The sequence below is a fragment of the Amphiura filiformis genome, chromosome 6 (genome assembly GCF_039555335.1).
Source record: "Amphiura filiformis chromosome 6, Afil_fr2py, whole genome shotgun sequence".
NCBI lineage: Eukaryota > Metazoa > Echinodermata > Ophiuroidea > Amphilepidida > Amphiuridae > Amphiura > Amphiura filiformis.
Genome location: NC_092633.1, coordinates 31,813,434 through 31,840,844, shown reverse-complemented (window position 1 = coordinate 31,840,844; position 27,411 = coordinate 31,813,434). Strand labels below are relative to the sequence as shown.

Genomic DNA, 27,411 nt, shown 5'->3' with positions numbered 1-27,411 from the left:
TTAACCGAATTTTTAACAGAAAACCTCTATTTTAGGGATTTTGTGCTACTAATATGGCTACTGTACTGCGTATGATTGAGCTAGAAATATCATCTATTCTAGCATATATTGTATTATTTTATATTAAACAGTTTGGCCATGTTACATACTGGATATAGGTCCCTATATAGGCATAGTAACCAAACGATGATTCACGACGACGGTTCTTTTTTTTAATATAAATCCAAGACCTTAAAGTGAGTGAAGTACGTAGTTCCTGTCTATCCATTCAGCAAGTCAAGCTTCTACGTAGCTGTGTCTGAGTCTATACCTACTGGCCATGCACAAAATATTGAAATGATAACTTGCAACATACAACTTGAAACGAATTAAATATTTGGGTTATAATTTGACGGTGAAAAATGGAAAAGAAAATGGCTCGAGTGTTTCAAGTGCTTTTTGTTGGATATTCTCTCATTGCTGTAACGTTATTACAAGGTAAGAAAAGTATTCGCACTATTTTAACTTGTAGAAATTGTAAAATGCTAAAAATAATAATTTTGGCAATTCAAAAGATAACAACCGGAAATGAGCTTAATAAGATGTTAATTCATAATTCGTGATATTTATTGGAAAAATGTATTCTCCTGCACTGATATTTCAGAAATTGCATGTTTAGTGATAACCCACGACCCCTGGTAATACATAATCATGTAGCCTGGGAAATGTACGACTGAAAAATCATATTAATATGACAGTAGCGCAGGCATCGGAAAATATTTAACCTGTATGACAAACTTTAAGTTACGTTGAAATTGGAAGCATTCCATACTACTTTAATAAAAACGTATTATTTTATATACGTTTTTGTGACTCACGTAATACTATTGACGATATACACATGATAGAGAAAACTCAGAAAATGGAATGCCACAATTGAAATTTTTTATTAAAACTTTTAAAAGGATTGGCGTGATGGCATAAGACTCTTACAGCCTGAATAGAAGCATATTAACCGGAGATCTTGTAAAATAAAGCATTACTCTATTATTCATTCATTCATTCATTCATTCATTCATTCATTATTCTCACATTTATGACAATTAAAATTTTCAAAATCTTATATAAAAACAAAAACACATTTATATTGCATGTATCTGAACAATTATTATGAATTATGTGATTAGATAGCAAATCAAAAACACAATATCCAAAATCAAATATTACAAATAAAATTATATACATTAAATATTATTTTACTTAGAGAAATATAGCTGAAGCTTTGAAACAAAATGTGTGTAACATTCTTGAAAATTCTACAATACAAATTCCGAATTCCAGATTACCAGTATGTGATTCATAGAATTGTTTTATGCGACTCTAATCAAAATAATAAAACAGAAGATATCAGGTTACATGCTCTCCAGATAACTTAAATTGAGTACCATAGAGTGCAAATCATGTGGAATAAATGAGTGTACGAAAAGTTATAAATGATAGTAAGATGTAGAGACAATTGACATCAAATTGTATTGTGAGTACGAGGAATTTCCTCCTGATATCAAATAATTGAAATTCGCGATATAATCAAAATGTTATGGCACATTAATAACAATTGATACATTTAACAGTCCTCGAAGTAAACTTTATAAATCTGACATGTACTTAACGTGTATGTAGCTGGGATGAAAAACCGTCAATCGTTTGAAAATTTTGACCTTTGTATTGTAGATACACATTTTTTTAAATAAAAAAGGTGTTTTGGGAAAAATGTACATCTTTAATACAAAAGGTCAAAAGTCAAAATGTTTAAATGATGGACGGATTTTCCTCTCAGACACTTTATGTACATATTATTAAATTTATAACGTTTACTTCGAGTACTGTTAACTATTAAAAAATATTAATTTTCAAAAATTCAAAATTATCTGATATCAGAAGGACATTCATCATATTCAGGATGCAATTTGGTGTGTCTAATGTACTCTCATGTCTCACCAAAAATACCGTGGAAACATGGCTATCCGATTTCTTAACTGGGCTAAGAATCCATCAACAACAAACAAACTTTCTTGTAACTATAAACAAATGCATATACAAGTGCATACTTTATAACAGTTTTATATATTAAAAAGTCAACCATCACCGGCAAAATTGAGGAAAAACTTGTTTAGTCTGTTCCAACGGAAATATCTGTCCCCGTTGATACACGTTACTGATCGCTATCGCTATTCCCACTGGAATATTAGACATTCATCAGTTCATCTTTCGTCTGATCATTTCTTTTAAAGCACTTCATATTCATCAATACAGTAAACACATCACTAGGAGTTTAACAATTTAAACAAATATTTAAGAATAAACGAAATGTTTGAATTTGATGAATCTTTAAAATAAAAAGTGATACAGAGTAACTACTTAGTTGGCTACTTGTAATTTTGAAGATACTTTTGCCAAGCTGAGTGCGTCACATATCTAGCAAGCATTGTGGATAGACATATTTGATAGGCAGACTGTTTTTAAGGAAACACTATTTGTCAGTTTCCTTACTTTTTTCAAAGAAAGAATCGTAGCTTACTTGACATTATATTGCTTTGCACAAGTGCTAATAATTATGACAAGGGCAACGGGATTTATAAGTCATTTCGAAATTGTTTGAAAAATGACCTAATAAGCATGTGAGTTTGGCATGGAGCCATTTTGTGTTTACAATACACCCGGGTAACAAACATAAACATGACATAGTTATTTAGTAATAAAAAAAAAAGTCAAACGCAAATTCTACACGTAGGTATACACTCCGTTTGCGCTTATGAATATTCATAGAAGATTACGAGTCCACATATGAAAAGGTTTTACTACAAAACGATTCTCTTATAAACGTACACTCTTGTTCCGGCAGTTAACAGTCGCCAAGTATAAGAAGAAAAGTTTAAGATTAATGTTCAAAGGCGTGATTTTGCGCTTAATCTGCAAAGTTTAACGTATGTTAAAGACTGTTAAACTCGAGCGTATAAAGGTGGTTATTTTTTGTTACGTTAAAAGGCGTTAAACTGTGTAATGTTTAGTGGAATTGTACTTTACCTGTTTAACGATACATCTCGCGCCACGGAATTTTAACCAATTATTGTTTAAAATGACAAAAGCAAATGGCGGCCACGAGTGAATGCTGGTCGTGCTGCTTATGGTCTTCTGAAACTTCGTTCAAATAGGTAGGTTTGAGTCAATCAGGTTGCACCAAACTCGAGATTCGTTTGATAAGTTATGCATAGACATCGTTGAGACATAAATGATGGATATTGATGCGTTCATTTGCTAGATTTAACAACGTCATTGGGATTGACATTCTAGCGACACTGTTCTGTACTGTTCTACGTGCACGGTACATGTATATCACCAATGTGTGTACCGCGATGTTCAGTTTTGGGCATACGCACAATAGCTTACAATGTAGACGAGATGCATTGAAGTATCGGTATGCTGGATACCGTATCGAGTGTGTGAATTTATTAGCGTTGATGTATTGTATTTTAGCATTGTATCGTAATGCATGCGAGAGAGAAAGGCTTACTAGATTTTAATTTTTTACTCGGATACATTGCCCGGATACATAACGGGTTGAACTGATAAAAAAACAACTTTATGCATGAAATTGTATTTTTGAACGAATCTCACAGTTGACCAAGATCTGATGACTTCAAATCTATCATGAATTATGTTTCAGTATAAAATTTTTTTAAAAAAGAAAGAAAGAAAGTCCCAATCATAATTAAATCAATACAACCATTGATTAAGCAGTTGTATTTCTTAAACAATCCTTAGATAAAATAGAACATATAAATCATTATCTGTTTAGAGTTATTAAGCAAATATTGATTAAAAGACCTTAAACAACCTAGTTGGTTAAGCACTTAAACTTGAAGCTGGTTAAAGTGCTATATGCATTTATTGGTTAAAAGTTTTAACCAACTATTGATTTGAGCCTTAAACAACAAGAAAATTAAGGGCCCTTAACCAATATTTCGACGAGAGGACCACGTAACTAACACGAGTTTAAGATTGATTAAGATTGTTTAAGACTTTTTTAACTGGCGAAATAAGAGTGTATCTACGCACAGTTTCCACCTCGATATACCCGAGGACACAGATAATGACAGATTTTCCAAGCACAACGAGTCTAGCCCTCTAGCATCATAAGAGCTTTGTGAGATGTAGCTGGTAACTAGTGGAAAATATGGCATCTGTGATTGGTTTTTGTCAAAACCCCGTATGTTCCTTTCATCCAATCAGAATTTTTTTTATATCAAACGAAAGTTAACACTTCCCACTAAACACTTTTTACCATTTCGTCAACAGATGACGCAATGCAATGTTTATAACAACGCAAATGTGAAAAATCTGTTGAAAACGACCAATTCAAGCACAATTTTTGTTTTGACCAAACTTATACTAGCTTTATTTCAACAAAAAAAAAAAGCGCAGTGATTTATAGTGCGCTACGCACAGGCACAACGCCTAGACGTTGATCCACAAGCCTCAGCACACTTTACAGTTAGCCTCAGCACACTTTCAATTAGCAATGGCAAATTCTCTTTAAATTGCAAGTCTTGTGCAAAAAGTTATTTCTTGACAAGTAGTAAACATCACAGTTTAATCAATAACGGTTAGAATGAAGGCATTGTATCATTATAACAGTTACATTCTTGTACAGGCACTCATTAATGAGCTGCCCTATTCATTTTATAAATATTTTACTAAACGTTTGATATCCATGACTACAAGACAAGATTATGTAAAAGAACTAAATTTAACAACAACAAAATTAAGAAAATCTTTTCTGATCATGCCACTCGTGCAATGACATGTTAGATAAAAAATCTGGAAGCTTCAAAACCTGTTAAACATTTCCGCAATCAATTCGAAATAAAACTTATCTCTTGATATAATTAATCTTTTCCGCGAGTACTTCCTCTTACCTTGTCTTGTCTTTTGGTTTATGTAAAGTTGTTCTATTTTTTTTCAATTTCATTTGATTTTAGGGAGTGAAAGGCTAACTTTCAGGCCTTTTTGGTCTTCCAGCCTTTTCCTCCATTATGTATCGTGTTTGTATATTTTTTGATGTCTTTTGTTGTAATGATTTTGATTTTTTATGGAAATAAAATATGAATATGAACAGGTCTGACACCAAGTTAAACATTTGTTGTGGTGTCCCAAATTCAGATCATATCAACTCTCTCACACAGATGGTCCTGTTTCCCACATTGGTTCAAAATGATTGCTTGGAAAAGGTGATATGTTTTTGAAACGCACGTCCGTTTAAAATGTAGATATTATTGTGCATAAAACTGTTCGTGATTTTAATTTATCAGTTGTTTATGCGACAATATTCGAAATCTTTTTAAAAGAGAGTTGACTATTATATTATTCAAACAGTATTTTATGGGACAATCAAAAGCATATTGTTGGTTCCCAAGGGATTGAAATACCATCACAAATTTTATAGGTTGAAAGTAGGTGTCAATGCACTGTTGTTTGATGGCATGTAGAACTGTATTAATTTGTAAGCAAAGTTGAACACTAATGGCGCTATTTATTATAAATCTTGTTTGCATGTTTACAAGAAGTAGACACTTGAATAATGGCATTAAAACATCATAACAATGAGCAACATATAGCAAGGATATTTTCAAACTACTTTTTTATCATGAAATGAAAGGAATAACTCATATTTTTGGGCTAAATTAAATTCAAAATATATGTAAATAGCGCCCTCAATTTATTGGATAAAAATTACCACAAAAAGGGCAAAAGAAGAATAAAAAATTTGATGAAAAAAAGAAAGTCCAAGTCAAAAATAGCTAACAAAATATATGTGTATATTAGTGTGATAGCAGTTGGTATTGTAAAGGTCTAGAATTGAAAATTATGTACTGATTTGTTAGAAACATTGATAAATGATCACCTCAAACAACCGTGAATGTCATTCAAAGATGGAGAAAATAGCACGTGATGATATTGTATCATTACCTTTATTATTAGACGGGGAATATATGAAAATAAGGGGTTACGTCAAAAAATTGCAACAAAATGTTTTCCAACGGATTTTAGTCCTACTGGACCTCTAAAACAACAGGAAAAAAAGTCCTAAAAAATCGGGCTCTCGGAAAGTGGTTTTTTCAAGATGGCGCCCAAAATGGCCGTCAATAGCCTTAACATTGCTATAAGTCACTTATTTCTTATCATAGAGCTATAATTTTGGTGTCTATCCCTATGTTTGTGAGGTCAAATAATCCAATGAGACCATTCAAACTTTCACCAAGTGATGGCATCCATCTTGAATTTTAAAATGGCTGCCATTTCTGAAATATTTTGCCTAACTTGTAGATTTTTGAAAATTATGACAGAAGCTATGCCTATATTTTTTTTAATGTTTCATAAAACGATTAAAAATAATACAAAACAAATAAAATGGAAACATTAATTTCATTATTAAATGTATTATTCAATATATTTCCCTGATGGCAGCCATTTTGAATATCATGAAGTTGATATGATACAAATATTCCAGCCTCATAATTAACAGTAGAATAATAGGTAGTAAACAATAATGGACATAAGTTTTATTTAAAGTTAACATTTCTTGTGGTGAACCTGGGGCTACTAGTAATCCATAAATTTGAAAACTTGCTCAATTTGAGACATTGGTGGATGAATCTGAAGATGTGTACTCTTTGTTGATGGCAGGTGAATCAATATTGGAGAGTATTGAGACATCTGATATATTGGACAAGATCAAACTGGAACTTGACAAAAGAAAGTCTGAACTACAAGCTAGGTTAAAGACCATTAAACTGTGTCTTAATTACCAGAAGATGTTCAGGGTGGTCAGAGCTCTGATCATGCCAAATCGCACCAGATGCAAATATTTTTCATTCTCAATGCAAATCACTCATTGATCATTGAGGATTTTGGTAGAAAAGCTATGGCTGTTATGTTTGGCAGCAATGGGGAGAGTTCACTTGCAACCCTGCACTACAACATATTTGTCAAGAAGTTAACATCTGCAAAATCGTTTGTCACTCCTGAATGTTTGCCGCCTACTGCATCCTCCACCAAATTCTCAGAGTTTACTGGGCCAGATTATGGTCTGGAGTGGACTGACAATGGTATGGATGTCATGGACTGAGGTGGAAAATAGACAGCGACCAGATTGTTTCGATCTTGTCTGACATAAAGGCTGCCCCAGATATTCCTACTCAAAATGATCCGCTGTAATTGCAAAAACTGCCCACCTCGCTGCAGCTGACGAAGATACAGACTACCATTTCTGCATGTCATGCTGGATGTGGATCCAGCAAAACTGACCCATGCATGTCAACCCATACAGCAATCAAATAATGGAAGATGAGAGGGAGAGTGAAAATAATGATGTACTCTAGATAATTACCTCAATTCAATCCAATGAAGGCTTGTAGCGAAAACGTCATCTTCGCTATGTGCCTACATAAAAACAATAGCCCATGAGGAGTGACACAAGTCAAGAACTTCTGTAGGCACCTAAGCACTATAAAAGACAAGCACATGGGCCAATCAATGGTTCAAAGCAGCTTAGGTACGACAAAAGTGAAGGGGTACAGTAACTTAAGCATCAGCCACATGGAATAGGATGCTTATGCACTCTGCTCTTGAAGGATGGTGCGCCGTTATCATGGTTATCAGTTACGTTTCCGACTACTCCACCTGGTAGGCTAACATGAACTGCAGTGTGGATGAAGCTTCTTGCCAGTTCTAGAAACTGCTACTGTGAGAGCATGGCAAGGCATGGAGAGGCTAGCTCTTCTGACTACAAATGGCTTTGGTAGCAGTGCCTTCAGATCTAGTGGGCACAAACTGATGTGCATTTTGTAGAGGACTGTTGCTGCGGCAACTTGACTGACATTTTGTTGGAGAGATGTGATGTTCAGTTCTGTATTCGCTTCCTCTTCCTTCACACCTATGATTCGAAGGGCCTTCCTCTGGATAGAGTCTAATAATCATAGATTGGTGGCACTCATCCAAGACAGTGAGGCGTATTCCGTCACACGGCGAACTTGGGCCTTGTAAACGGTTGCTCTGCCTCTCACATCAAGTTTGTTTGCAACTCTCCTCAGAGCGCTCAGCTTCTGTCCTGGTCTGGATGAGACGTTAGAGATGTGTCCAGGTCAGCTTGCTTTCGACTGTGACTCTCAGGGCTCCTTCTCAGCCAGATCGGTGGTATAATACCAAACAGAAGATCTAACTTGGTTGGCTTCCTCTTTCTTGATATTGTTATTGCCTTACATGTTGATGGCTCGAAGGTCACCTTCTATCTGTCTGGCCAGATCCTCATTTTCTCCAGGTCTCTGTTCAGGCTAGCAGTAACAGCTTCAAGGTTGTCTCTAGATGTAATCTCGCAAAACAAGGTGGAATCATCTGCATAGAGGTATAGCTGGTTTTCACACCCATCACCCAGGTCATCAATGAAAATAAAAGTGGGCCCAATATTGACCCCTTGGGGAACTGATGCATTGAAGAAGGAAGTACTTGATGACTGGCCAGATAGGACAACTTTGATGGAACGATCTGTCAGGTAGCTTGGACTAGCTCCTAATCCATGATACTCCTTTTGCCATGAGTTTCGAGCAAAGGCAATTATGTCGGACCTTGTAAATGCTCCTTTGATGTCCAGGGCAATCAGGTGCACTTCATTGCCTCTGTCCAAGAAGTTGGACCACCCTTGAGTCAGAATGGTGATGATGTCAGCCGTGCTGTGTTGCTGCATAAATCCTTAAACTTTTATCTGAAATCAGTTGGTTCCCAAGGAGGTACTCATGAAGTTGGTTCTGTACAACAGCCTCCATAACCTTGCTGATGATACAGAGCAGAGAGATGGGGTAGTACATATATGGATTAGACTTTGAATCTCTCTTGTATACAGGAATGACAGATGATTGAACAGATTCATCAGGATCGGTATAGTAAACTGGCTAACATAGTTGTTTGTGTCAGATACAAAGAACTTTATTAACCAGGAATGACCAGATACAGTCTTCCATTGGAAAACTCCCTTGGAGAAGCAAAGCTCAAACAACAGGCTGAGTGGTCTAGCAAGTTCTGTACTGCACTCCTTCAGGACTCTTGCAGGATTTGGTCAATACCAGTAGCTTTATCTGGTTGCAGATTCCTGAGAAGCTTCCTAACATCTTTGACTTTGAAGACTATCTTTTCCATTGCGCTGACAAGCTGACATTTAGCGGCAAAGGTTTGACAGAATTTTTCAGCTTTGTCTTTTGATGTATTGTAGACTTTACGGTCATCCTTAAGCACTAGTATATCAACTCTGCTGGACTTACCAGCTTAGGGGTTAACAATGTTCTACTCATATATTGTATCAACTCTCTATACCAATTATGTCTGAGTCTACATTGTATGAACTCTTTTCCAAATTAGACTCTTTACAAGCCAATGGGACTACGGGTAGCCAATTTATGTCAGCCAACATTTGACCTACCTATTGTCTGATCATGATTGTGTCTTGCCAATATTGACTTTTCTGTTATAATTGCTTAAATTGGGCAACCTATTTCAGCTTAACTACAAGACTTGTCTCAGTGCTCCTAAGGAAAGTAGGTATATCAACCAACCAACCAACCAACCATCCATCGCATTTTTTGCAACTCGGAAGTACATGTAAAATTATATAAATACATTTCAAGACATTTTCAGGTGATATATATAACAATACAGGCACAAATGTTTCACTCATTTTACCAACCAATCATAGTGAGACACATCACTACCAACCTGAAAACGACCCGTAATGTATACAGTGTAATACAATGTTGGAGACCATGTTGAACGCTATATTGAATTTGTTTGACCCCTAAACTCTTCAATAGATCATTATTGAATTGAAAACTATCACCTGAATAGTAGGATTTAGGCAGCCATTTTGGATTTGTAGCTTATGTGATTAATCTGAAATATTTTTGTTAGTCTAAGTCCTTGACCCAAAAAACCTAGGTGTAGACACTAAAATTGCAATTCATGTGTGAAAAATGAGTAAATTATAGGTATTTTAAAAGTTTGTGGTGGTCATTTTGGACGCCATCTTGGATTTGTAGGTTACCTGATTACTCTGCGATATTTTTGTTGATCATTGTAAAATGCTTGACCCCAAAACATGGTTTTAGATCGGCCATTTTGGACGCCATCTTGGATTTGTAGGTTTTTTGATCACTCTACAATATTTTTGATGATCGTAGTAGAATCCTTGACCCCAAAACATGGGTTTAGACACTAAAATTGCAACTTTGTGGTGAAAATTAATTAATTGTAGTAATTATAAGATTTTTGCCGGCCATTTTGGACCGATTTTTTAGGACTTTTTTTTCTGTTATTCCTGAGGTCCCATAGTACCAAAATCAGTTAAAAAACCTTTTGTTGCAATTTTTTGGGGTCAAACCGTATATTCCCCCGTCTATATTATTATAAAGCAAATTGCGTTTTTATCATGTTATTATTATGTGTTTCAACAGATGTCACATTTAATCACATTGGCGGAGGATTATTGAGGAATGTGCTCGAGAAAGACGCTAATCCAAATTATGGAGGTGAGCTGGTTAACATGCTCGACCCTTTAGCCAATCAGAAGTCAAGAAGTACAAATGGTAAGACACAGTTTCTTTTTCTGTTATGTCATACTTAAAAAATAAAATATTGTGTATATTTTGCTCACTATTATATGCTTTGAACTGCATATTTGTGGTCAATCGCCTAGCCTGTGCTTCAATTCGCTGTAGAAGTGACATAATAATCGGATTAATACCATAGCAACAGATTAATACAATTTTTGACTATATCGCCTTGCACTACAACGTTCACGCGGTACCTATGCATTGAACTATATCATGTTGATCACTCGCACCTGTAAGATTAGTATCTTTGAAAAGAGCGGTATTGTATTCAATCTATGATTGCAGACATATACATGTGATGAGTGCAACCTGCTTGTAGTGCAGAGAGATATAGTCAAAATTGTATTCATCTATTGCTATGGTAGTTAATCCGATTTACTACGTCACTTCTACAGAGAATAGTCAGGTGGGACATAATTAATCGCCCGTGAAATGTTTAAATAATTGACACCTTTCTGTAGATAAATCTAATCTTGTTTTCCTCAAAACTTCAGCAGGCACAAAATAGGTTTTTTTTTCAAAGCATCTATATCTCATATTTGTGACATGTTCATATTGTGTTGCATATTAAGGGATAACTACATTAGTCCCTTTACAATGACACCACGTTTGAAACAATAACATTTTCACGGCCTTGTGAATGAAGTGTGGTCACAAACAGAATGTGCCAAATTGACCATTATTCTGTGCAGCAAGCTGCAATCCCATATCATCACAATCTGGGACCTAATGCAATCCTCCAAGATGACAATGCTCGCCCCCACAGAGCCAGGGTAGTCAACTACTACCTACAGAATATGGGAGTAGAGAGAATGGAATGGCCTGCCATCAGCAAAAACCGCAACCCGATTGAACATTTATGGGACCAGCTTGGTGGTACTGAGTAGCCAATCCAACCACATTGAATGACCTGCGACGAATCCTTGTTGAATAATGGAATGCCATTCCACAGCAACGTGTGACCAGGCCGGCTGGTAAGCAGCATGAGGAGAAGGTACTTGTCTGTTGGTGATTAGGTTAGTGTTGTTTGAGCACAGAATAATGGTCAATTTGGCATATTCTGCTTGAGACCCTACTACACGTGTACTCAGCCGTAAAAAGGTTATTGTTTCAAATGTAGTGTCAATCATTGTAAAGTAGCTATCCATTGATATGCAACAAGATATGAACATGTCACAAACAATCTGAGATACAGATGCTTGAACAAACTTTCCAAACTTTTGTTGAGGAGTAGAGATGTTTAAGTTGTTATTATGGACAAAATAAAATTGACATGATAAAATCAAATTTGGTTAGTCGGATTCCTTGCATCATATCCTTTCTAAAAATGTTTACTTCTATGTACTAAAACATCATCACATCTAAAGATACAATACATTTTGTTTCAAAAATATGCTGTACTAGTTAGAATCTTCTTTTCTTTCCCAAAGGAATTAAGTCCAAAGGCTGCCTTGTGGGATTTTTTATTTGAAGAGTAGCAGTAACATTGACAATCTAACAACATTGGAGCAGTAGAATAGTTATTATAACAATTTTTTGGTTATCTTTAAAGAAATAATTGCAAATCTGTTTAATCTCCCACACGTGCGAAGAAGAAAAACAATAAATATAAAAGAAAGTAATTGTTTTTGGTTCCAAAAGGAAGTCTAATGAAGTCCAATGGCAATCATCATTATTAGACCTTGCATTGGAGAATTTTAGGGGACAAAATGACATTGAAAATAGTTAGAGAATAAGCTAAACATAACCATTCTAATCGTTAAATGTCATTTAAACTTTAAAAATGTAAAAATATACCAGAAAAATGTGACACAAGGCAGTTTAGACTAATGCCTTTTGGAAACAAACTCTTCATAATACTCTCACGTTTATCATTGTTACTTCTAAAGATACAAACAATGTCTAAAATTTCGCACTTTTAGAATGATCCTACATGCACCTTAAACTTAAATTAACGTAAATGTGTGGTATTTCTTTCTTCTTTTTTTCAGTTTTCAGGAACATCCCGGCTGAACAAGGCACTGCATTGGATACACGTGGAAAAGAATTCATGTTTTCTTTTATCAGTAACTTTATGCGTCCCCATCATCTCAAATTGCTTATTGGAGCCACGGGACCTGGATCTACTTCAGTAAATATACAAATTACACGATTAAATTTTAACAGAGATGAAACCATTCCTGCCGGCAGACGTATAGAGGTTGAAATACCTGTCGAAGCAGTTGCAGTAGGCGTTGGACCACAAAATGGAACCATCTGGGTAAGATCTAATCAACCGATTACAGTTCATGGAGTGAATCAATTGATCAATACCAACGAGGCGTTTCTTGCTATCCCCGTCAATGGACTTGGCAATGAATACTTTGTAGCTTCATATACTCCAGTGCCTATTGAACAATCGGAGTTTCTTGTAACAGGCACACAGGATCTAACGAGACTAAGAATCGAACCAAGTGTAGCATTAAAATACAACAACAGATTATATAATCCTGGCGATCCACTTCTACTGACGATTAACAAGTTACAATCTGTCCAATTCCAATCTGTAGGAGATTTAACAGGTACAAAAATAAAAGCAGACAAACATATATCGGTCATGAGTGGTGCCACCTGTACATTAGTACCAAGCCAAACCTACAGATGTGATCATTTGGTAGAAAACATTCCTCCAGTTCATACTTGGGGAAAGCAATTTACACTGCTTCCATTTCTCAATCGTACAGCAGGCTACGTGTTCAGGATAATTGCCGCTAGACCAGCGACTAGGTTAGATGTTTCAGGCACACCAGCTGCTCTTAATAAAGAAGGTGCTTTTAAAGAATTTGACCAAATTGCTCCTTTTCCTGTCACGATAACATCAGATAAACCAGTGTTAGTGGTACAATATGCTAAAGGCTTAGAAACAGACAGTTGGGGTGACCCATTTATGGTGGTAGTCCCTCCTGTTGAGCAATATATATCAGGTAGTGTTACCTTTGGAACGTTCGACAATTCCGGAAAGGATACGATATCCAGCTATCTCAGTATGTCTATAACATCAGCTGACCTCGTTAATTTCAATGTGAACGGCAGGCCAGCATCTGCTGCAGGTAGTGGTGGCGATCTAGGTCGAGCGATGTCTTTTGGATTTGATAGGTCTATGAAACTTCCACCGGGATCCAATACGATAAACAACCCGCAAAAAGGAAGCACTTACTCCGCCATTATCTATGGGTTTGCAGATGGGACCGGTTACGCGATGCCAGCAGGGTATGGTCTAAAGAAACTCCTTTGCAGTGAAATGAGCACAGCAACAGGTAATTTGTTATTTTATCTTTATGAAATCTAACAATTAGAAAGATTAAGTAAATAGAATCTACATCTTCGTATACCAATATAACGAACTACAAATGGACACTGAACCATAGGAACCCAGCAAACGCAAAACATTTTTAAAACATTATACATTTTGGGTTTTCAGGTTTTTGTTTTGGAAAAACGTTTTATAACATTATATGTCGGGTTGTATAAAGGTCATGAAAACATTTTAAAACGTTTGGTATGAAAACACAATACAACTACATTTTTAAAAATTTGAAAATGCTTTTGTGAAATATTTTGCAAATAGTTATTGCCAAATATTTTGTCAACATTTATATACAATATTTACGAATCAAAAATGTTTCCGAATGTTTTGAAAAGTCTTATACCCTTTATATATACCCTTTGTGTATAAGCCGACATATAAACGTTTTCTGGTTACCTATTCTAGCCTTTTACGAATAATGTCGAAAACGTTTTGTGTTTCCTGGGAATATAATTATGTCACTATCGTTTACATTTTAGGTACTTATACTTGTGAAAGTCTTTTGTTGGTAGAGTTTAAGGGACATTCTTGAGATCGAGATTTTAATCAATTTTGAAAGGGCATATGAAAGCATACATATTAAATCTTGTTAAGTAGATCTAAAATTGCTTCTCCTATGATGAAAACTGTACTTACGATACGTTCTGAACATTTTCATCAGGACTGTTGTTGAAACATAAATGAAGAAATTTTATATTTCTAGTCCCATAAATCAGTTCTCACTCTAGACGTTTCAAAGTCTAGCAGACTTCTGTTTACCGAAGATGGTACTGGTTGCTCAGCAACGCGATTGCCAGAAGATCGTCACAACAACAATAATGTTGAGAAGTCTGCTAGACTTTGAAACGTCCACAGTGAGTACTGATTCATTGGACTAGAAATATAACATTTCTTTTTTATGCACTTGCAATTTGCCAACAGTTTTGCAACCCGAGTTAATATTAATAGGATAATTCAATCCAAAATGTTTTTAATATCCGGCGTCCGAACTGGTTTTGGTCTTGATATATTTTGTATAGTTTAAAGATAGTGCTATAGTATTCCTTTACTAATAAAACAGATGCATTACATGGCTATACATATATCAAAATAATTATTCTCCATTCGTTTTTTGGTGTTTTTGAAATGACTACCTCTTCCAAATTTGTACTTCATAGTCAGTGGCGGCGCCACGAGGGGCATGGGGTCAGAACTCTTGCCCAGTCAGAACTCTTGCCCCCCCTGTTGCCCCCCCAGAAAAAACACAAAATTACGAAAATTTCCACTTTTTACGGTAATTTTGCGCAAACTTTGTTGATTTTGCCCCCCCCCCCTGAAATTCACTTTGCTCCCCTAATGCCCCCCGAAAAAATTTCCTGGCGCCGCCACTGTTCATAGTTGCGTGTCTGGTCATGTCAAATGCAACCAATGGTGGATTCGGAAGAAGCAAGCATTTTAAAAACACCAAGAATGGATGAGAATAACCATTTTGATACATTTGTAACCATGCAATGCATCTGTTGTATATACTTGTCTCATTAGTAAAGGAATTCTAAGACACAGCACTATCTGTAGTACTGTAATATACAACAGATATTCAAAAGATTGACCTATTCTTCATCAGTTTTTGATGTTTTTGAAATGCCTGTCTTTTCCAAACACAAAATTGGCAATAATATTTTGTAGCCACTTGCAATGACCAGAATTTGCACTTCATAGTTCGAAGTGTGGTCATTTCAAATGAAACCAATGATGCGTTTGGACGATTTCAAAAACACCAAAGATGGATGAAAATTTCAAATTCAAAAATTCATTTTGAAACAATGTACTGCATCTGTCGTACTTGTTTCATTAGAAAGTCATACTAAGTCATAGCACTATCTTAAGTAATCATTTTGATATAGTCTGTATACACACAGTTTATAGTTATACTTTATGCTTTGTTTTCTTTTATCCAAGGCGTGGTAAGAGAATTCGATTGTCCGGGCACGGGTTCTCCAGTCAACCAACCAGGTTCAGGAGGAAATACAGGTGTACATGGTCATGGGGGCTCAATGCCTGACCATGGCGGATACTGGACAGTACCTCCACAAGCAGATCAACCCCAGACAGACGAAAGTAAGACGTGTTGATTATTAAATCATGTGAACATTTCCATCATATTTATTACTAGACTGTCAATATGATAAAATTAGCTTAAGGCATCAGTACTATTATTTGGATGAATTCATTTTATGGGTTATCGACATTTAAGCAGTTTTTTGCTCAAGAATCGGAAACCCAGTGCTATAAAAGTATGAATCATTGCCTGTTTCTAACTGCAGACGGGGGAAGATTATGACTGCTAAATAGAAATGACAGCATACACTGTATTGCATGTACAAAATCATGTACTTTGCAAAGGATTACTAGAATAAACAAGAATGTGCATTCATGACGATACATGCATTTTTGATTTTTGATTCATAATAGCTCAAATCGGTCATAGCCTTCTTATGATTTAAAAACATGAATGAAAGCCTTCACTTTTACGTTACACCTTTTGTGTGGTCTTTTTAAATGATAAAATTGCCGAACGATGTTCTCATCGGTTTAATAAATTAAATAAATTTCTGGACTGTTTAGAATAGTCATGTGTTAATAATTTTTTTTGTAATGATGTAATTCCAGCTTTCTTTAAAATTGCCTACCATGCACTTATAATAGCAACATGTGAGAAATGAGATCGATTTTTGCACACTATCAATGCAAGCAGGAAGGATGCGAAAAGGAAATGTGGGTTAATGTTCATACAATTTTTGGTGAGTCAAAAAGAAGTAAACTCATGTTTGTGGCACTTTTGTAGGAAATCTAGAAGGAATGCGCTATAAGTGAAAAGATCATTGAAAAGAGCAGATTCTGACCGGCTAAATTAAAAAAAGAATTGCTTTATTTGCTTTCTGCAAACCCGAGTTATACTCATTTGAATGAAACCACACACTTTTGTGGCTGCACAGGGTTTCACTTACCATGTTTGTAGTGTATTGATTTGTAGCGCGCTATATTCAAATTGAAAATCCAGGCGGCGAGTGGCATGATGGTCGGAGAAAGCCGGCAAAACCGCTCGGCCGTATGGCATTTTCCATATACTCGGTTAGTTCTGTGGGGTTCATTATCGATCCTCAACGGTTTTAGCTTGTATTTATATTATTTATTAACATAGGCCTATTTGTGATTTGTGATATTTCAAGCGTTTTAAAATTTCAAAATAATCCCATTCAATCCACGACTGTGTTGAAGTTTGTATGGATACCTCGATCGTATAATCATAATAACTCTTATAATTTGTGTAATTCATGGTCTCCCGCACGGTCCGACTGAAACTTACTTGGGAAATGTTGCAAAGGGGTTGCGTCTTCAGTGCTGATCTTTTGGGTCTATTTTCAACGCATGTATAACTCGTGAACATTACTTGTGATCTAAGCAGTTCGTGGTCTTCCGGACCCCTGAAGCTTCAGACTGTCCCATCATTAGAGTCACATGATTCGAAGCTTGCCTACATTCTACTTACATGTACTTGATATCCGATCATCTGTGGGAAACTGGAGACGAAAGAGACGATGAACTTCACGCGGACTACTAGTTTCATGAAACTTTGTCACGATATAAATTGAAGTGCCAAATTGTGCTTGGCCCGTTTCCTTTTGTGCAGCTCAATATGATGAAATTTACAAATTAAAAAAAAGAACTCTTGAGGATCGGTTTAGGCTATAATGTAGTCCGCTAGACATCATTGATCGAAATCACTCCTGCCAAACTTTATTTAGCATTTGAATATCGCGCCATACCAGTCAATACATTACCATGATTCTTGGGAAGAGAAACCGTGTGCAATGGGTGGTTTTATTCAAATGAGTATATCTCGGGTTTGCAGAAAGCAAATACAACAATTCTTTTTTAATTTAGCCAATTCTTTTTTAATTTAGCCGCTCAGAATCTGCTCTTTTCAATGATCTTTTCACTTATAGCGGATTCCTTCTAGATTTCGTACAAAAGCGCCACAGACATGAGTTTACTTCATTTCGAGTCACCCTGTACAGAAACACATGTGTGACGTGTCATGTCAAAAGGAGACACTTTTGGGCAGGCAATCAATTTTGAGGTTTTTACATATCTTAAATAAAGAGATATTTTGCTCCACAACGCCGTTTTCCCTAATGAAATCGCACATACCTAAGGGGTGGTGCAATAATTATGTGTAGGGGGGGGTGAATTATAGGGGGGGGGGCAAAGATTTTGGGCAGGCCAAAAGGGGGGGCAAGCATTTTTTGGCAGGTCGAAAGGGGGTCAAGCGATTTTAGGCAGGTCGAAAGGGGGGGGGCAAGCAATTTTTGGCACAGATATTTTGGGCACCGTTTCTATATTACACCCTAAAAAGGCGTAGGAAAACGTTACGAACACGTTCAAATATGCAAAATTTCCTGCTCGCTGCGCTCGCATTATATGTTAAGATAATTTAAGGTTTTAAATTTGGGTTCCCAAAAATCTTGCGTGTGTAAGGGGGGGGGCAAAGATTTTTTGGCACGTCAAAAGGGGGGGAAAAGGTTTTGGGGCACGTCAAAAGGGGGGGGGGCAAATTTTTTTGGCACGGCCAAAGGGGGGGACAAGCGATTTTGGCAGACCATTTTGAGAATTCACCCCCCGGTACACATAATTATTGCACCACCCCTAAGCGAAGATATTGATTTCGTAAGTTATGGTATTATAAAATTGGAATTGAGATATCGACCTTTAAAAATATTATTGACAATGTAGGAATTACCTTGACAAATGTCTCAAAAAATACAAGATGCCAGTTATATTCCGGCCTGAAACTATCAGACAATATTTTAAACATTAATAACATCACAAATTCACAACAAACCCAAATTGTGAATCACACACGGGCAGATTTTTGGCTATTTCTCCATTTACGATCCTACCCAAAAGTGTCTCCTTTTGACATGACACGTCACATGTTTATATGTGTAATATCAACGTCATTGGTTAATGTTGCCATAATTATTAGACTTACTTGATTTGCTTGTTTCCACAGAATGTTATTCGCTACCAATACTCCTGTTATCTATAATTGCACCAGCCATAGTAATATTTCTCATCATGCTCATCATAATGTGCGGACTCATGTACAGGTAATTATGGATTATCATAAAAAGAAACTTCTTGTACCCATTTCAGTGTGACTTCATTTTCAGCCATCTTATGGGTAAATCAATATAAGCATAAAAGAAATCACGTGATAACCTAGAGACGAGTGCAAGGAGTGTACCCATAGATAATATTGATTTACCAGCTTATACCCACAAGATGACAAACGCCTACGGCCTCTATTCATCAATAGAGGTTGCGATTTCCAAACACCGTCATCGTACGCCCGCCTATCTATTCAAAATCACTCTCCTGAAACGGAGCGAGGTTGCATATGTGATGCGATCAAGCAAAATCAGTCGGAACTCGGACATATTGATTTGGAGATATAGTCAAACAAAGAAAACATTTCCTTCTGTTTTCTCTTGTTTTGGAAACTTTTTAATTGCTCATACCGTTCTATTTTTGCAAAATACAGCTTTATAAATGCTGTTTACTTTCCTATAAGAAACTGCAAATTAAATATTTCCGAGTTCCGACTGATATTGCTTGATCGCATAACATATTTAGCCAGTATTGAAGATCCTGCACCCACGATATGGACGTGCGAACAACGTAGAAATTGCACAAAATTTTCTTCCGGTTTTTTTTTCGTTATAAACAATATATTAAAGACAATCAAGATTATTGAATATATATAGAAAGGAAAGTCTAGCTATTATTATGATCCATTTTGTTGATTAGAAATCATTATAATAAAGCAACAGTAGAGGTGTGAAAATTTGAATTTGTTCACACTTGTGGACCGTACGTAGAGATTGTACATAAAATGCGCATGAGATAGGCCGTTTAGACTTTTTTTCTACTTCCCATCCTGTACTTTTCTATTCGGGGGTGGGTACTTCCGCCACATGCTGCATTTCAAGTGCCGCAAAACATATCATCTTCGGGGGTATAAAGTTCTGTTCATTACATTCTGGAATACGGACATTTCGGCCAGCCCTGAGAAAAAAATGATCACGAATAATGGCGCACGATGACTAATATACCATTTGGAGGCAAAAACAACTTTTCTAGGCGTTATTGACATAGGGTCGTCGGGAAAAAAAGTTTCCTGATACTGAAGCCTAACTCTTTATACGTTTTATAGACCTAGAGGTGAAAAACTAATCGGACGGGACAAGAAGCCTGGCAAGAAAGGTAAACAATAATCTCTTACACGGATGTTCTACATCGCTCTTTAAATGCATCACTCGTGTATTTAATGATTACATAATTATAGTAACATCGGTAGTCTTTACGATAGTTGCAAAGACTATCAGATACACACGATCTATAAAGTTGATGTACTAGAGAGATTGTGATGTTCAATACGCGGCACGCGGAACGTACGTTCATACGCACGTTTATACGTGTATTGGCTGTACATAGTTTTTGGATACACTGTTCGGCCCTGTTGTGGCCAAATGGCCAAATGTTTGTGACAAAAATCTGGTAAATTCTGGAGGGCGTAAACATGTTTTTAATGGCAATCTATATAATAAAGTTAATTCAGCCTCATTTGAATTTAGGGCAGGCCTTACATGCCCCTTAAAATAGATTGTTTTTCTGTGCTTCTTGAATATTTGCTTTATTGTAATGATTTCTTACAAACAAAAAATGATCATAATAGTATTTATTCCGTACTTCGTATGCTTATTATCCTTGACTGTCTTTAACATGTTGTGAAATGAACAATCTTGTGCATTTTCAACGATGTCCACGTTCATTTCCAACGTGCAAAATCTTCAAAACTGGCTAAATACTACACCTCGCTTCGATACAGGAGAGTGGTTTTGAAAATATCGACGGGCGCACAATAATAGCGTATGGAAATTGCAATCTCTCCACTACGTCATAACCCCCTGAAATAGTACATGATGGGAGGAAGGAAAAAAAAGAAATTGTGATTTGCAATTTTGATAGAAACGTACGGAGTATACGCACGGTGGACGTTGAAATTGACATTTTGTACAGCGTCACGATGGTTAATGCAACGCGTCTAATTTTCACCACGAAAGCCTTTTTTGCAATAATAATATTCGGGAAGCACTGAAAAATAATTAAATTTAAGCGGCATATTCAGGCCAAGATAACGGCGTTCAGAGACCACTTAAAACCTGCATATGCGCCCTCCTTTTTACCAAGCACACGCATTGGTCACAAGCATTTGGGTCTCAAGAGGGCCAACTGCCATTGGTTGAGTATTACAGCCTCATGGGATACATGAACGCACATATAAACGTACGTATTGAACGCACGTACCGCGCATGGAACATCGCAATCTCTCTATCAATGTTTTGTTCTCCCGTGCAATATATTTTATGTTTATGTTATCTGAAACCAACACGATATAAAACAATATAATTCAGATAATCTGCACGCTGAACAATAGATTTTAGGGTGATGAGTATTCAATAGTCTACGCTCAAACATTTTAAAAGACTTAAAGGTCTACGTTCAAATAATATAAATATTACTTTCACACAACTTGTAAATATCTCAGCTCGGTATAGACCATCAACATTTGGGCTACACACACGGGTCAAAACGAATATATTGCTTTTTTAAAAACAGGTCTTTATTTTTTTTCGTCTTTATCTTGCAATCTAAAAAAGAATACGTTACGTTATCTACACTATCTTCGAGGCCATTTTTTATTAAAATCGCAGATATTTTCAGGGTTTTCTTTACCCAAAATATTTTATCAACGCTACAACATTGTTAAAATATGTTACATGGTGTTTTCAAAAATGCTTTCTGAATGTTGTTAAAACGTTTTATACCTCTTTGTAACCCGATATTTAAACGTTTTTTGAAAAACGTTTTGTGTTTGTTGGGATGTAGTTTAACCTAGATATTTTAACCCAGCGGAATAGTTTTCACAAACTTTGAGCAATTCTAAATTTTAACCCGTGAATAAATTTTGGCCCTGGGTATCTTGAAATGCACAAGGGCGCCCATTAGATTTTTTTTATTCACCTCAGACTTCAACATAAATGCAAACCATCTCAATCATACAATCACAATCAAGTTCTACCTAACTACTAGTATATTATGAAAATAAAAATAAAATAGTCGATTGTATCAGAAAAAATTGTTGACCCGGTGCTCTCAGGAAAAATGAAAATGTTAAATATCATGGGAGGCTTTTGATGAAAAAACGAGCGGCTAGCAACTTCATATCAGTTGAATGTTGAGTTATTTAATGTCAGACCCAATGAAGCAAAGGAACCGGTACAGGTGTCCTGTGTGTTAAATGGCCAAACCCTTTGGTGTGTAATTTTTTTATTTTCTCCACCGTTTAAGGGTATACGATGTATTGTTGGTCGAAGCAGCCAAAAAAAGTAGTTCACAGCATCTTGCTGTAGCAAAAATTGCATTGCTCAGTTCATAGCGAGCGTGTAGACGAATTCAAGTCATGTGGTTCTTGAGTTATGTTGTAAAGAGGGCTGAAACAACAACACTTTTGTAAAACGTACATAACTCATTAACAACAATAAATTAAGCAAGTTCTCAAAGTATATGATTTGTAGAATGAACTTTTGCAAAAAGTTATTTTTCAATATATTGATTCAGATAATGAAAATCGATTTTTGGGCTGCTTCGACCAGCAATACCTCGTATACCCTTTAATACATCTTAATTTTGATACAGCTTTTAATATCTGTTTCTTTCAGGCGTACAAAGTAGTGCTCCATAAACAACAGCGTGTCAACAAATCCAATTGGAAGAAATCGACGTCTTTCACGGACGAACCCCTTTTCTGATGTTTGTACTTGATTGGGCCTTTGAGACATGCAATGGGCTACTCCCCTTGAAATTCGCACTACCCATGTAGAAGATTTTGATATTCCACAGGGGGAGTAAGAATTTTAAAAGAGATGAACATATAAGCAGCTCCATTTGAATCTCACCACCCCTCTTTTGAAGATTCAGGTTGAATCTTTCTCATAGGGAGTATGAAATTCAAATGAAGCTGCTTAATGTGTTCATTCTATTTGTAATTCATACTCCACATGTGGAAGATATTTCCAAAGTGTTCCACAGGGGAGTGTGGATCTTATATGGCATAGCCCAATAGAGGTCAAGATAATTTACCACTCGATACTGTGAAGAGTACATACATTATTATATACAGGGCGTACCCAAATAAATAAACAGTTAGAAAAATATAGAATTGCAGATTCATACGTAGTGGTAATAACAATGAAATTTATTAATTTAGACTTCAACACTACTTGTTTATTTCGCTTACCGGGATCGCTTTCGAGGAACTTCCTCGTCATCAGCCGATGTTGTTAGCTCTGATGTTTTCTTGGAAACGGCTAAGGACCAACCTGATCAGGTGACATCACACTTGATGACGTCACTGAAGTCGGAAGTTTCCTGCCCCTGGTGCCGCTGGGTTTGATCTACCTGATTAATCATAAGTACCCTACATTTTACAAGAAATTACCTAGGGTTTAGAATTGATCAGTCCCGTTGTTGCTATTCACCTCCGATTGGTTCAAATAGCGTGTACGAGTATCGCGTCGACTCGCACTCGCTAACGGTGTGTGATATCGGGTCATATCACATGGGTAAGAACCAATAAGATTGCAAGAACAATCTCAAGTATTTAAGAATGTGTAAGGTTGGTTTGTTTATGTACTGCGCCTTGGAATATACTACCTAGAATTGAGGGCGCATTGTAAATACTTAAGTTTAAGCAGGCGGTGATGGAAGCGATATCGCGATTGAATTTTGAGGTCGCCATTGGATTAACACATAGGGCCTAATCATGAAATCTTCACAAACAATTCTAAATTTGTTATGTGGTGTCAAAGCAAAATTATCTTACTCTAAAACCGTCGGGGTACGACAATGTACCACACTGCAAGTATGTTAATTTTCCATTTGTAATTGCTAACCGTGTATTTTGAATGGGGCTGTCAGCATTGTATCTTCGCCAGCCTCGTACGTCACGTGTTGCGCTTCCTATGCCGCCTGAGTTTAAGCTTCAATCGTTTATAATCTTATGTAACTTGTGTGTGCTGGCCACGCCCACTTTTAACGCATTATGTTCAAGTTACCAATGGATACGTCAACATGCTATGATTTGTTTGTCGGAGAAGCAGTTTGAAGATTCAAATCATCATTGACCTGTGATTGAACTTTGTCTGGAAGCTTCTGAAATCTTAAAATAACTTGTGCACCGGCATCCCGGACTGGCATTAACCAATACAGCAAGTGCAAGTAACGTCATAACTATGTAGTTTCATTATGCTATAAACAAATATGTAGGACTAGATCCTATAACCCCGCTATGCAATACTGGTCGATCTCGATAGGATTTCAGTCATAGGCATGTTAACATACGAGTAGTTACCCAATAGAGGTTGAGTCTGGACTTTGTCTCCGGCCGAATGAGGCAGTCGAATTCGGCAGGCGATCGTGCACGGAGGCTTATAGGCTTGAACAGGCCGTATTGGCATTTATTGGTTAGGGTAAGGGTTAGGATTAGCTTACACAAAATAATTACATGAATGTTGGACCCAAAGTAGCTTGATGAATCAAAAGCTAGAAAGTGCTCAAACAAGATCACAACGCTCATCTGAAAGGTTTTTAAGTATAAAGAACCGAAATGCTATTGTGATCTATCAGTATTGTTTGCAAGAAGCAGTAGCGTAGCCAGCGGGGTGGCGAGGGGGGCAGACTGCCCCCTCGGACACCTAAAATGGGGACGAAGAAGCGGGAAAATGGGGACGAGAAGAAGGGGAGAAAGAGAGAAAGAAGGGGAAGGAGAGGAAGAAAGCGAAGAGAAAGGGGGAGGAGAGGGAGAAAGAGAAAAGGGGAAGGAGAGAAGGGAAAGGGGAGGAAGGGTAGGGAAAAGGAAAGGGAGGAGAGGAGAGGGAGAGTAAAAATAGGGACGATACTGACGTTTGCCACCTCGGACTGACAATGCTGGCTACGCGCCTGGCAAGAAGGACCAAGTTGGAAATAAAATTTATAAGATGATGGTTGATGGTTATTAGCATCAATACAGGTTTAAAGGTCTTTATCTTCCTTTGTAGCCTTGGGACACAAATAACATATAATATTTGAAACCCATCTTAATTCGGTAAAACCTTGACCTTTTGCTTGTAACTATAACCCAGTTCATCAGATAGGTCAAACTATACTTTTCTTGAATTCTTATGACCTGAGGAATACATTTGCGTGGTTTTGTAACGCAATCTTAACACTTTTAAAATTTCAACCCTGTATAAGTGACCTGGACCTTTCCCTGCAAAACGACTGCTCTGATTATTTGTAATTTATCAATATCCGTAATCTTTGAATTGTACAGTATTTTTAATTAAGTTAACGCGTGTACAAAGTAAATGTCCGCAGTGTGTTTTGTATTCTATATTAGCCTTGCTATTTACTTGTGTAAACTTAAGGCGCATTTCGTGATCCACAGCCTCATCCCCCTCCCCCACTTTTCATAAAAGAAGTTGAGATTTTTATACCACTGGAAACATCTGGCTACATAATGGTTATGTACAAAGAATTCTTGCAGATTAATTAGTTTGGCAAAAATTTTGTCAAGTTTGGAATTCGCCCTAACGAAATTACACCACAGTGGCTGATAAGCATTGTGATGCACATAAACATGCATAGCTCGCAATGTAAAATCGGAATCAACTGAAATTTTGAGAATAAGCATTTTTCTTGGATATCTACTCAAAAAATGTTATAAAAAGAGAATGCTATGATCACGAAATACGGCTTTAAAGGTGTCAAATGGAAAGTGTCTTTTCTACGTAAAGAATTTATAACTTTTGTATAATTATTCAGTTTATAGATCATAATTTATGCAGATTTATATAGTGAAAATAAAGTTAACAAGACTTGGTTATCATGGTTATTGTCGTGTCAACTTTGCATGTTGCAACCCATCCAGTCCGTTGTTATGTGTAAATAAGATATTCTAGTAGAATGCAAGAAATTTCCTAGCATTAATGAGTCATTTCTTGTAACCAACCAATACAATCCCACATTAAAGTACCAACGATCACCATATTATATCACCACGGTCAGACTTGTCTCGGTCCCAGCCGGTTTGTGTTCCTCCGTCACTATTTTGTTTAGTGACGAAGGAGCACAAATCGGCTGGGACCGAGACTACGTCCAGACCTGACCACGTAGTCATGTGTGAGTGCGCCATCAGCAAATTACATATTTATTTTCAGCTATAAAAAATATGCTATTTTAACCAAATAATTAGCTATCTTACAAATTACACCTTAAACATAAAGACACAGTTTGCCAAATAAAATTTTATTTTATAGTTATGTCAGATAAAACACAGGATCTGTGGCTAAAACCGTAATGCTTGCTTCAGGTTTTTGCATTTAAAATTCTGGTGTGAGATTGAAATAATATAGTTCGCTAATGAAAGATTTTCCCCCCAACTCGATAAAGAACATCATCCGGGGCTACATGTCAAAGTTCCGTTTTGGTCTCACCACTTTTCACTTCACCTGCCAAAATGTCAAACTAAGGAGTTTGGTTGAAAGACGCCTTTTGTACTACCTTTGCATCTTTATTGGCGATGAATAGCGAGATGAGCAAAAAATCTTCTTACGGCCGATCGGTTAGTATTCCAAAACGACTGGAGGTCCCGGGTTCAATTCCCAGCTCTGCCTATTTTGTTCAAGGCTGGGAAAAAATTCAATTTCTGAACTGCAAACTTATTTGGCGCGCAATCTGAGCTGGTCTTTTTCTGGTGGCTGCGTCTGTTACAGGCACACCCCGACATATGTTATTGAAACGTTTTGACCAAAACCACAAATGCGACATGTTTATTATTAACCATCACCTATCGTTGACCCTTTCACAAACTGGACAAAAATATTAATCATATTACTAAAATAAATGATGGAATCATGTTATAAATACACTTAAGGGCTCGGATAGCGCCCGGCGCCCTAGCGTAGTGCCTAGCGACGTTTTCACGTATATTTTGTGGGACCTGAGAGCACATCAATCATATCGAATGGAATTTTTTTAAATGAGGAATGTCCTTTAGATTTTATGGCAAATGATTAAAAATTGATATTTTTGAAATTTAACAGTCCTCCAAGTAAATTGTATAAATCTAATGTTTACAACTTGTGATTATTTCAGCGAATGAAAGTCTTCCTTATATGGCTGGGGTGAAAAGCCGTCCATCATATGAACATTTTGACCTTTCGTATT

The 27,411-nt window shown here is 36.5% G+C and overlaps 1 protein-coding gene across 2 annotated transcripts; it reads left to right on the top strand.

Annotated features, from left to right (window-relative positions):
* Positions 1 to 261: 261 nt before the first annotated feature.
* On the top strand, positions 262 to 26,066 carry LOC140155276 (IgGFc-binding protein-like). Of its 2 annotated transcripts, XM_072178042.1 has the most exons (7): positions 262 to 477; positions 10,536 to 10,667; positions 12,686 to 13,990; positions 15,979 to 16,137; positions 19,094 to 19,190; positions 20,297 to 20,346; positions 22,866 to 26,066. In XM_072178042.1, the coding sequence occupies exons 1-7, from the start codon at positions 402 to 404 to the stop codon at positions 22,886 to 22,888; spliced, it is 1,842 nt and encodes a 613-aa protein (XP_072034143.1). In that variant the 5' UTR covers positions 262 to 401; the 3' UTR covers positions 22,889 to 26,066. The 2 variants fall into 2 exon arrangements, with proteins under 2 accessions (XP_072034143.1, XP_072034144.1); XM_072178043.1 differs by lacking the exon at positions 20,297 to 20,346.
* Positions 26,067 to 27,411: the final 1,345 nt, after the last annotated feature.

What these genes read in the sequence shown, in the direction of transcription:
- LOC140155276 (XM_072178042.1), top strand. Translation starts at nt 402, where the DNA reads ATGGAAAAGAAAATGGCTCGAGTGTTTCAAGTGCTTTTTGTTGGATAT. An exon ending in ATGTGCGGACTCATGTACAG is followed by an intron (nt 19,191 to 20,296) that starts GTAATTATGGAT and finishes TACGTTTTATAG; the next exon opens with ACCTAGAGGTGAAAAACTAA. An exon ending in CAAGAAGCCTGGCAAGAAAG is followed by an intron (nt 20,347 to 22,865) that starts GTAAACAATAAT and finishes TGTTTCTTTCAG; the next exon opens with GCGTACAAAGTAGTGCTCCA.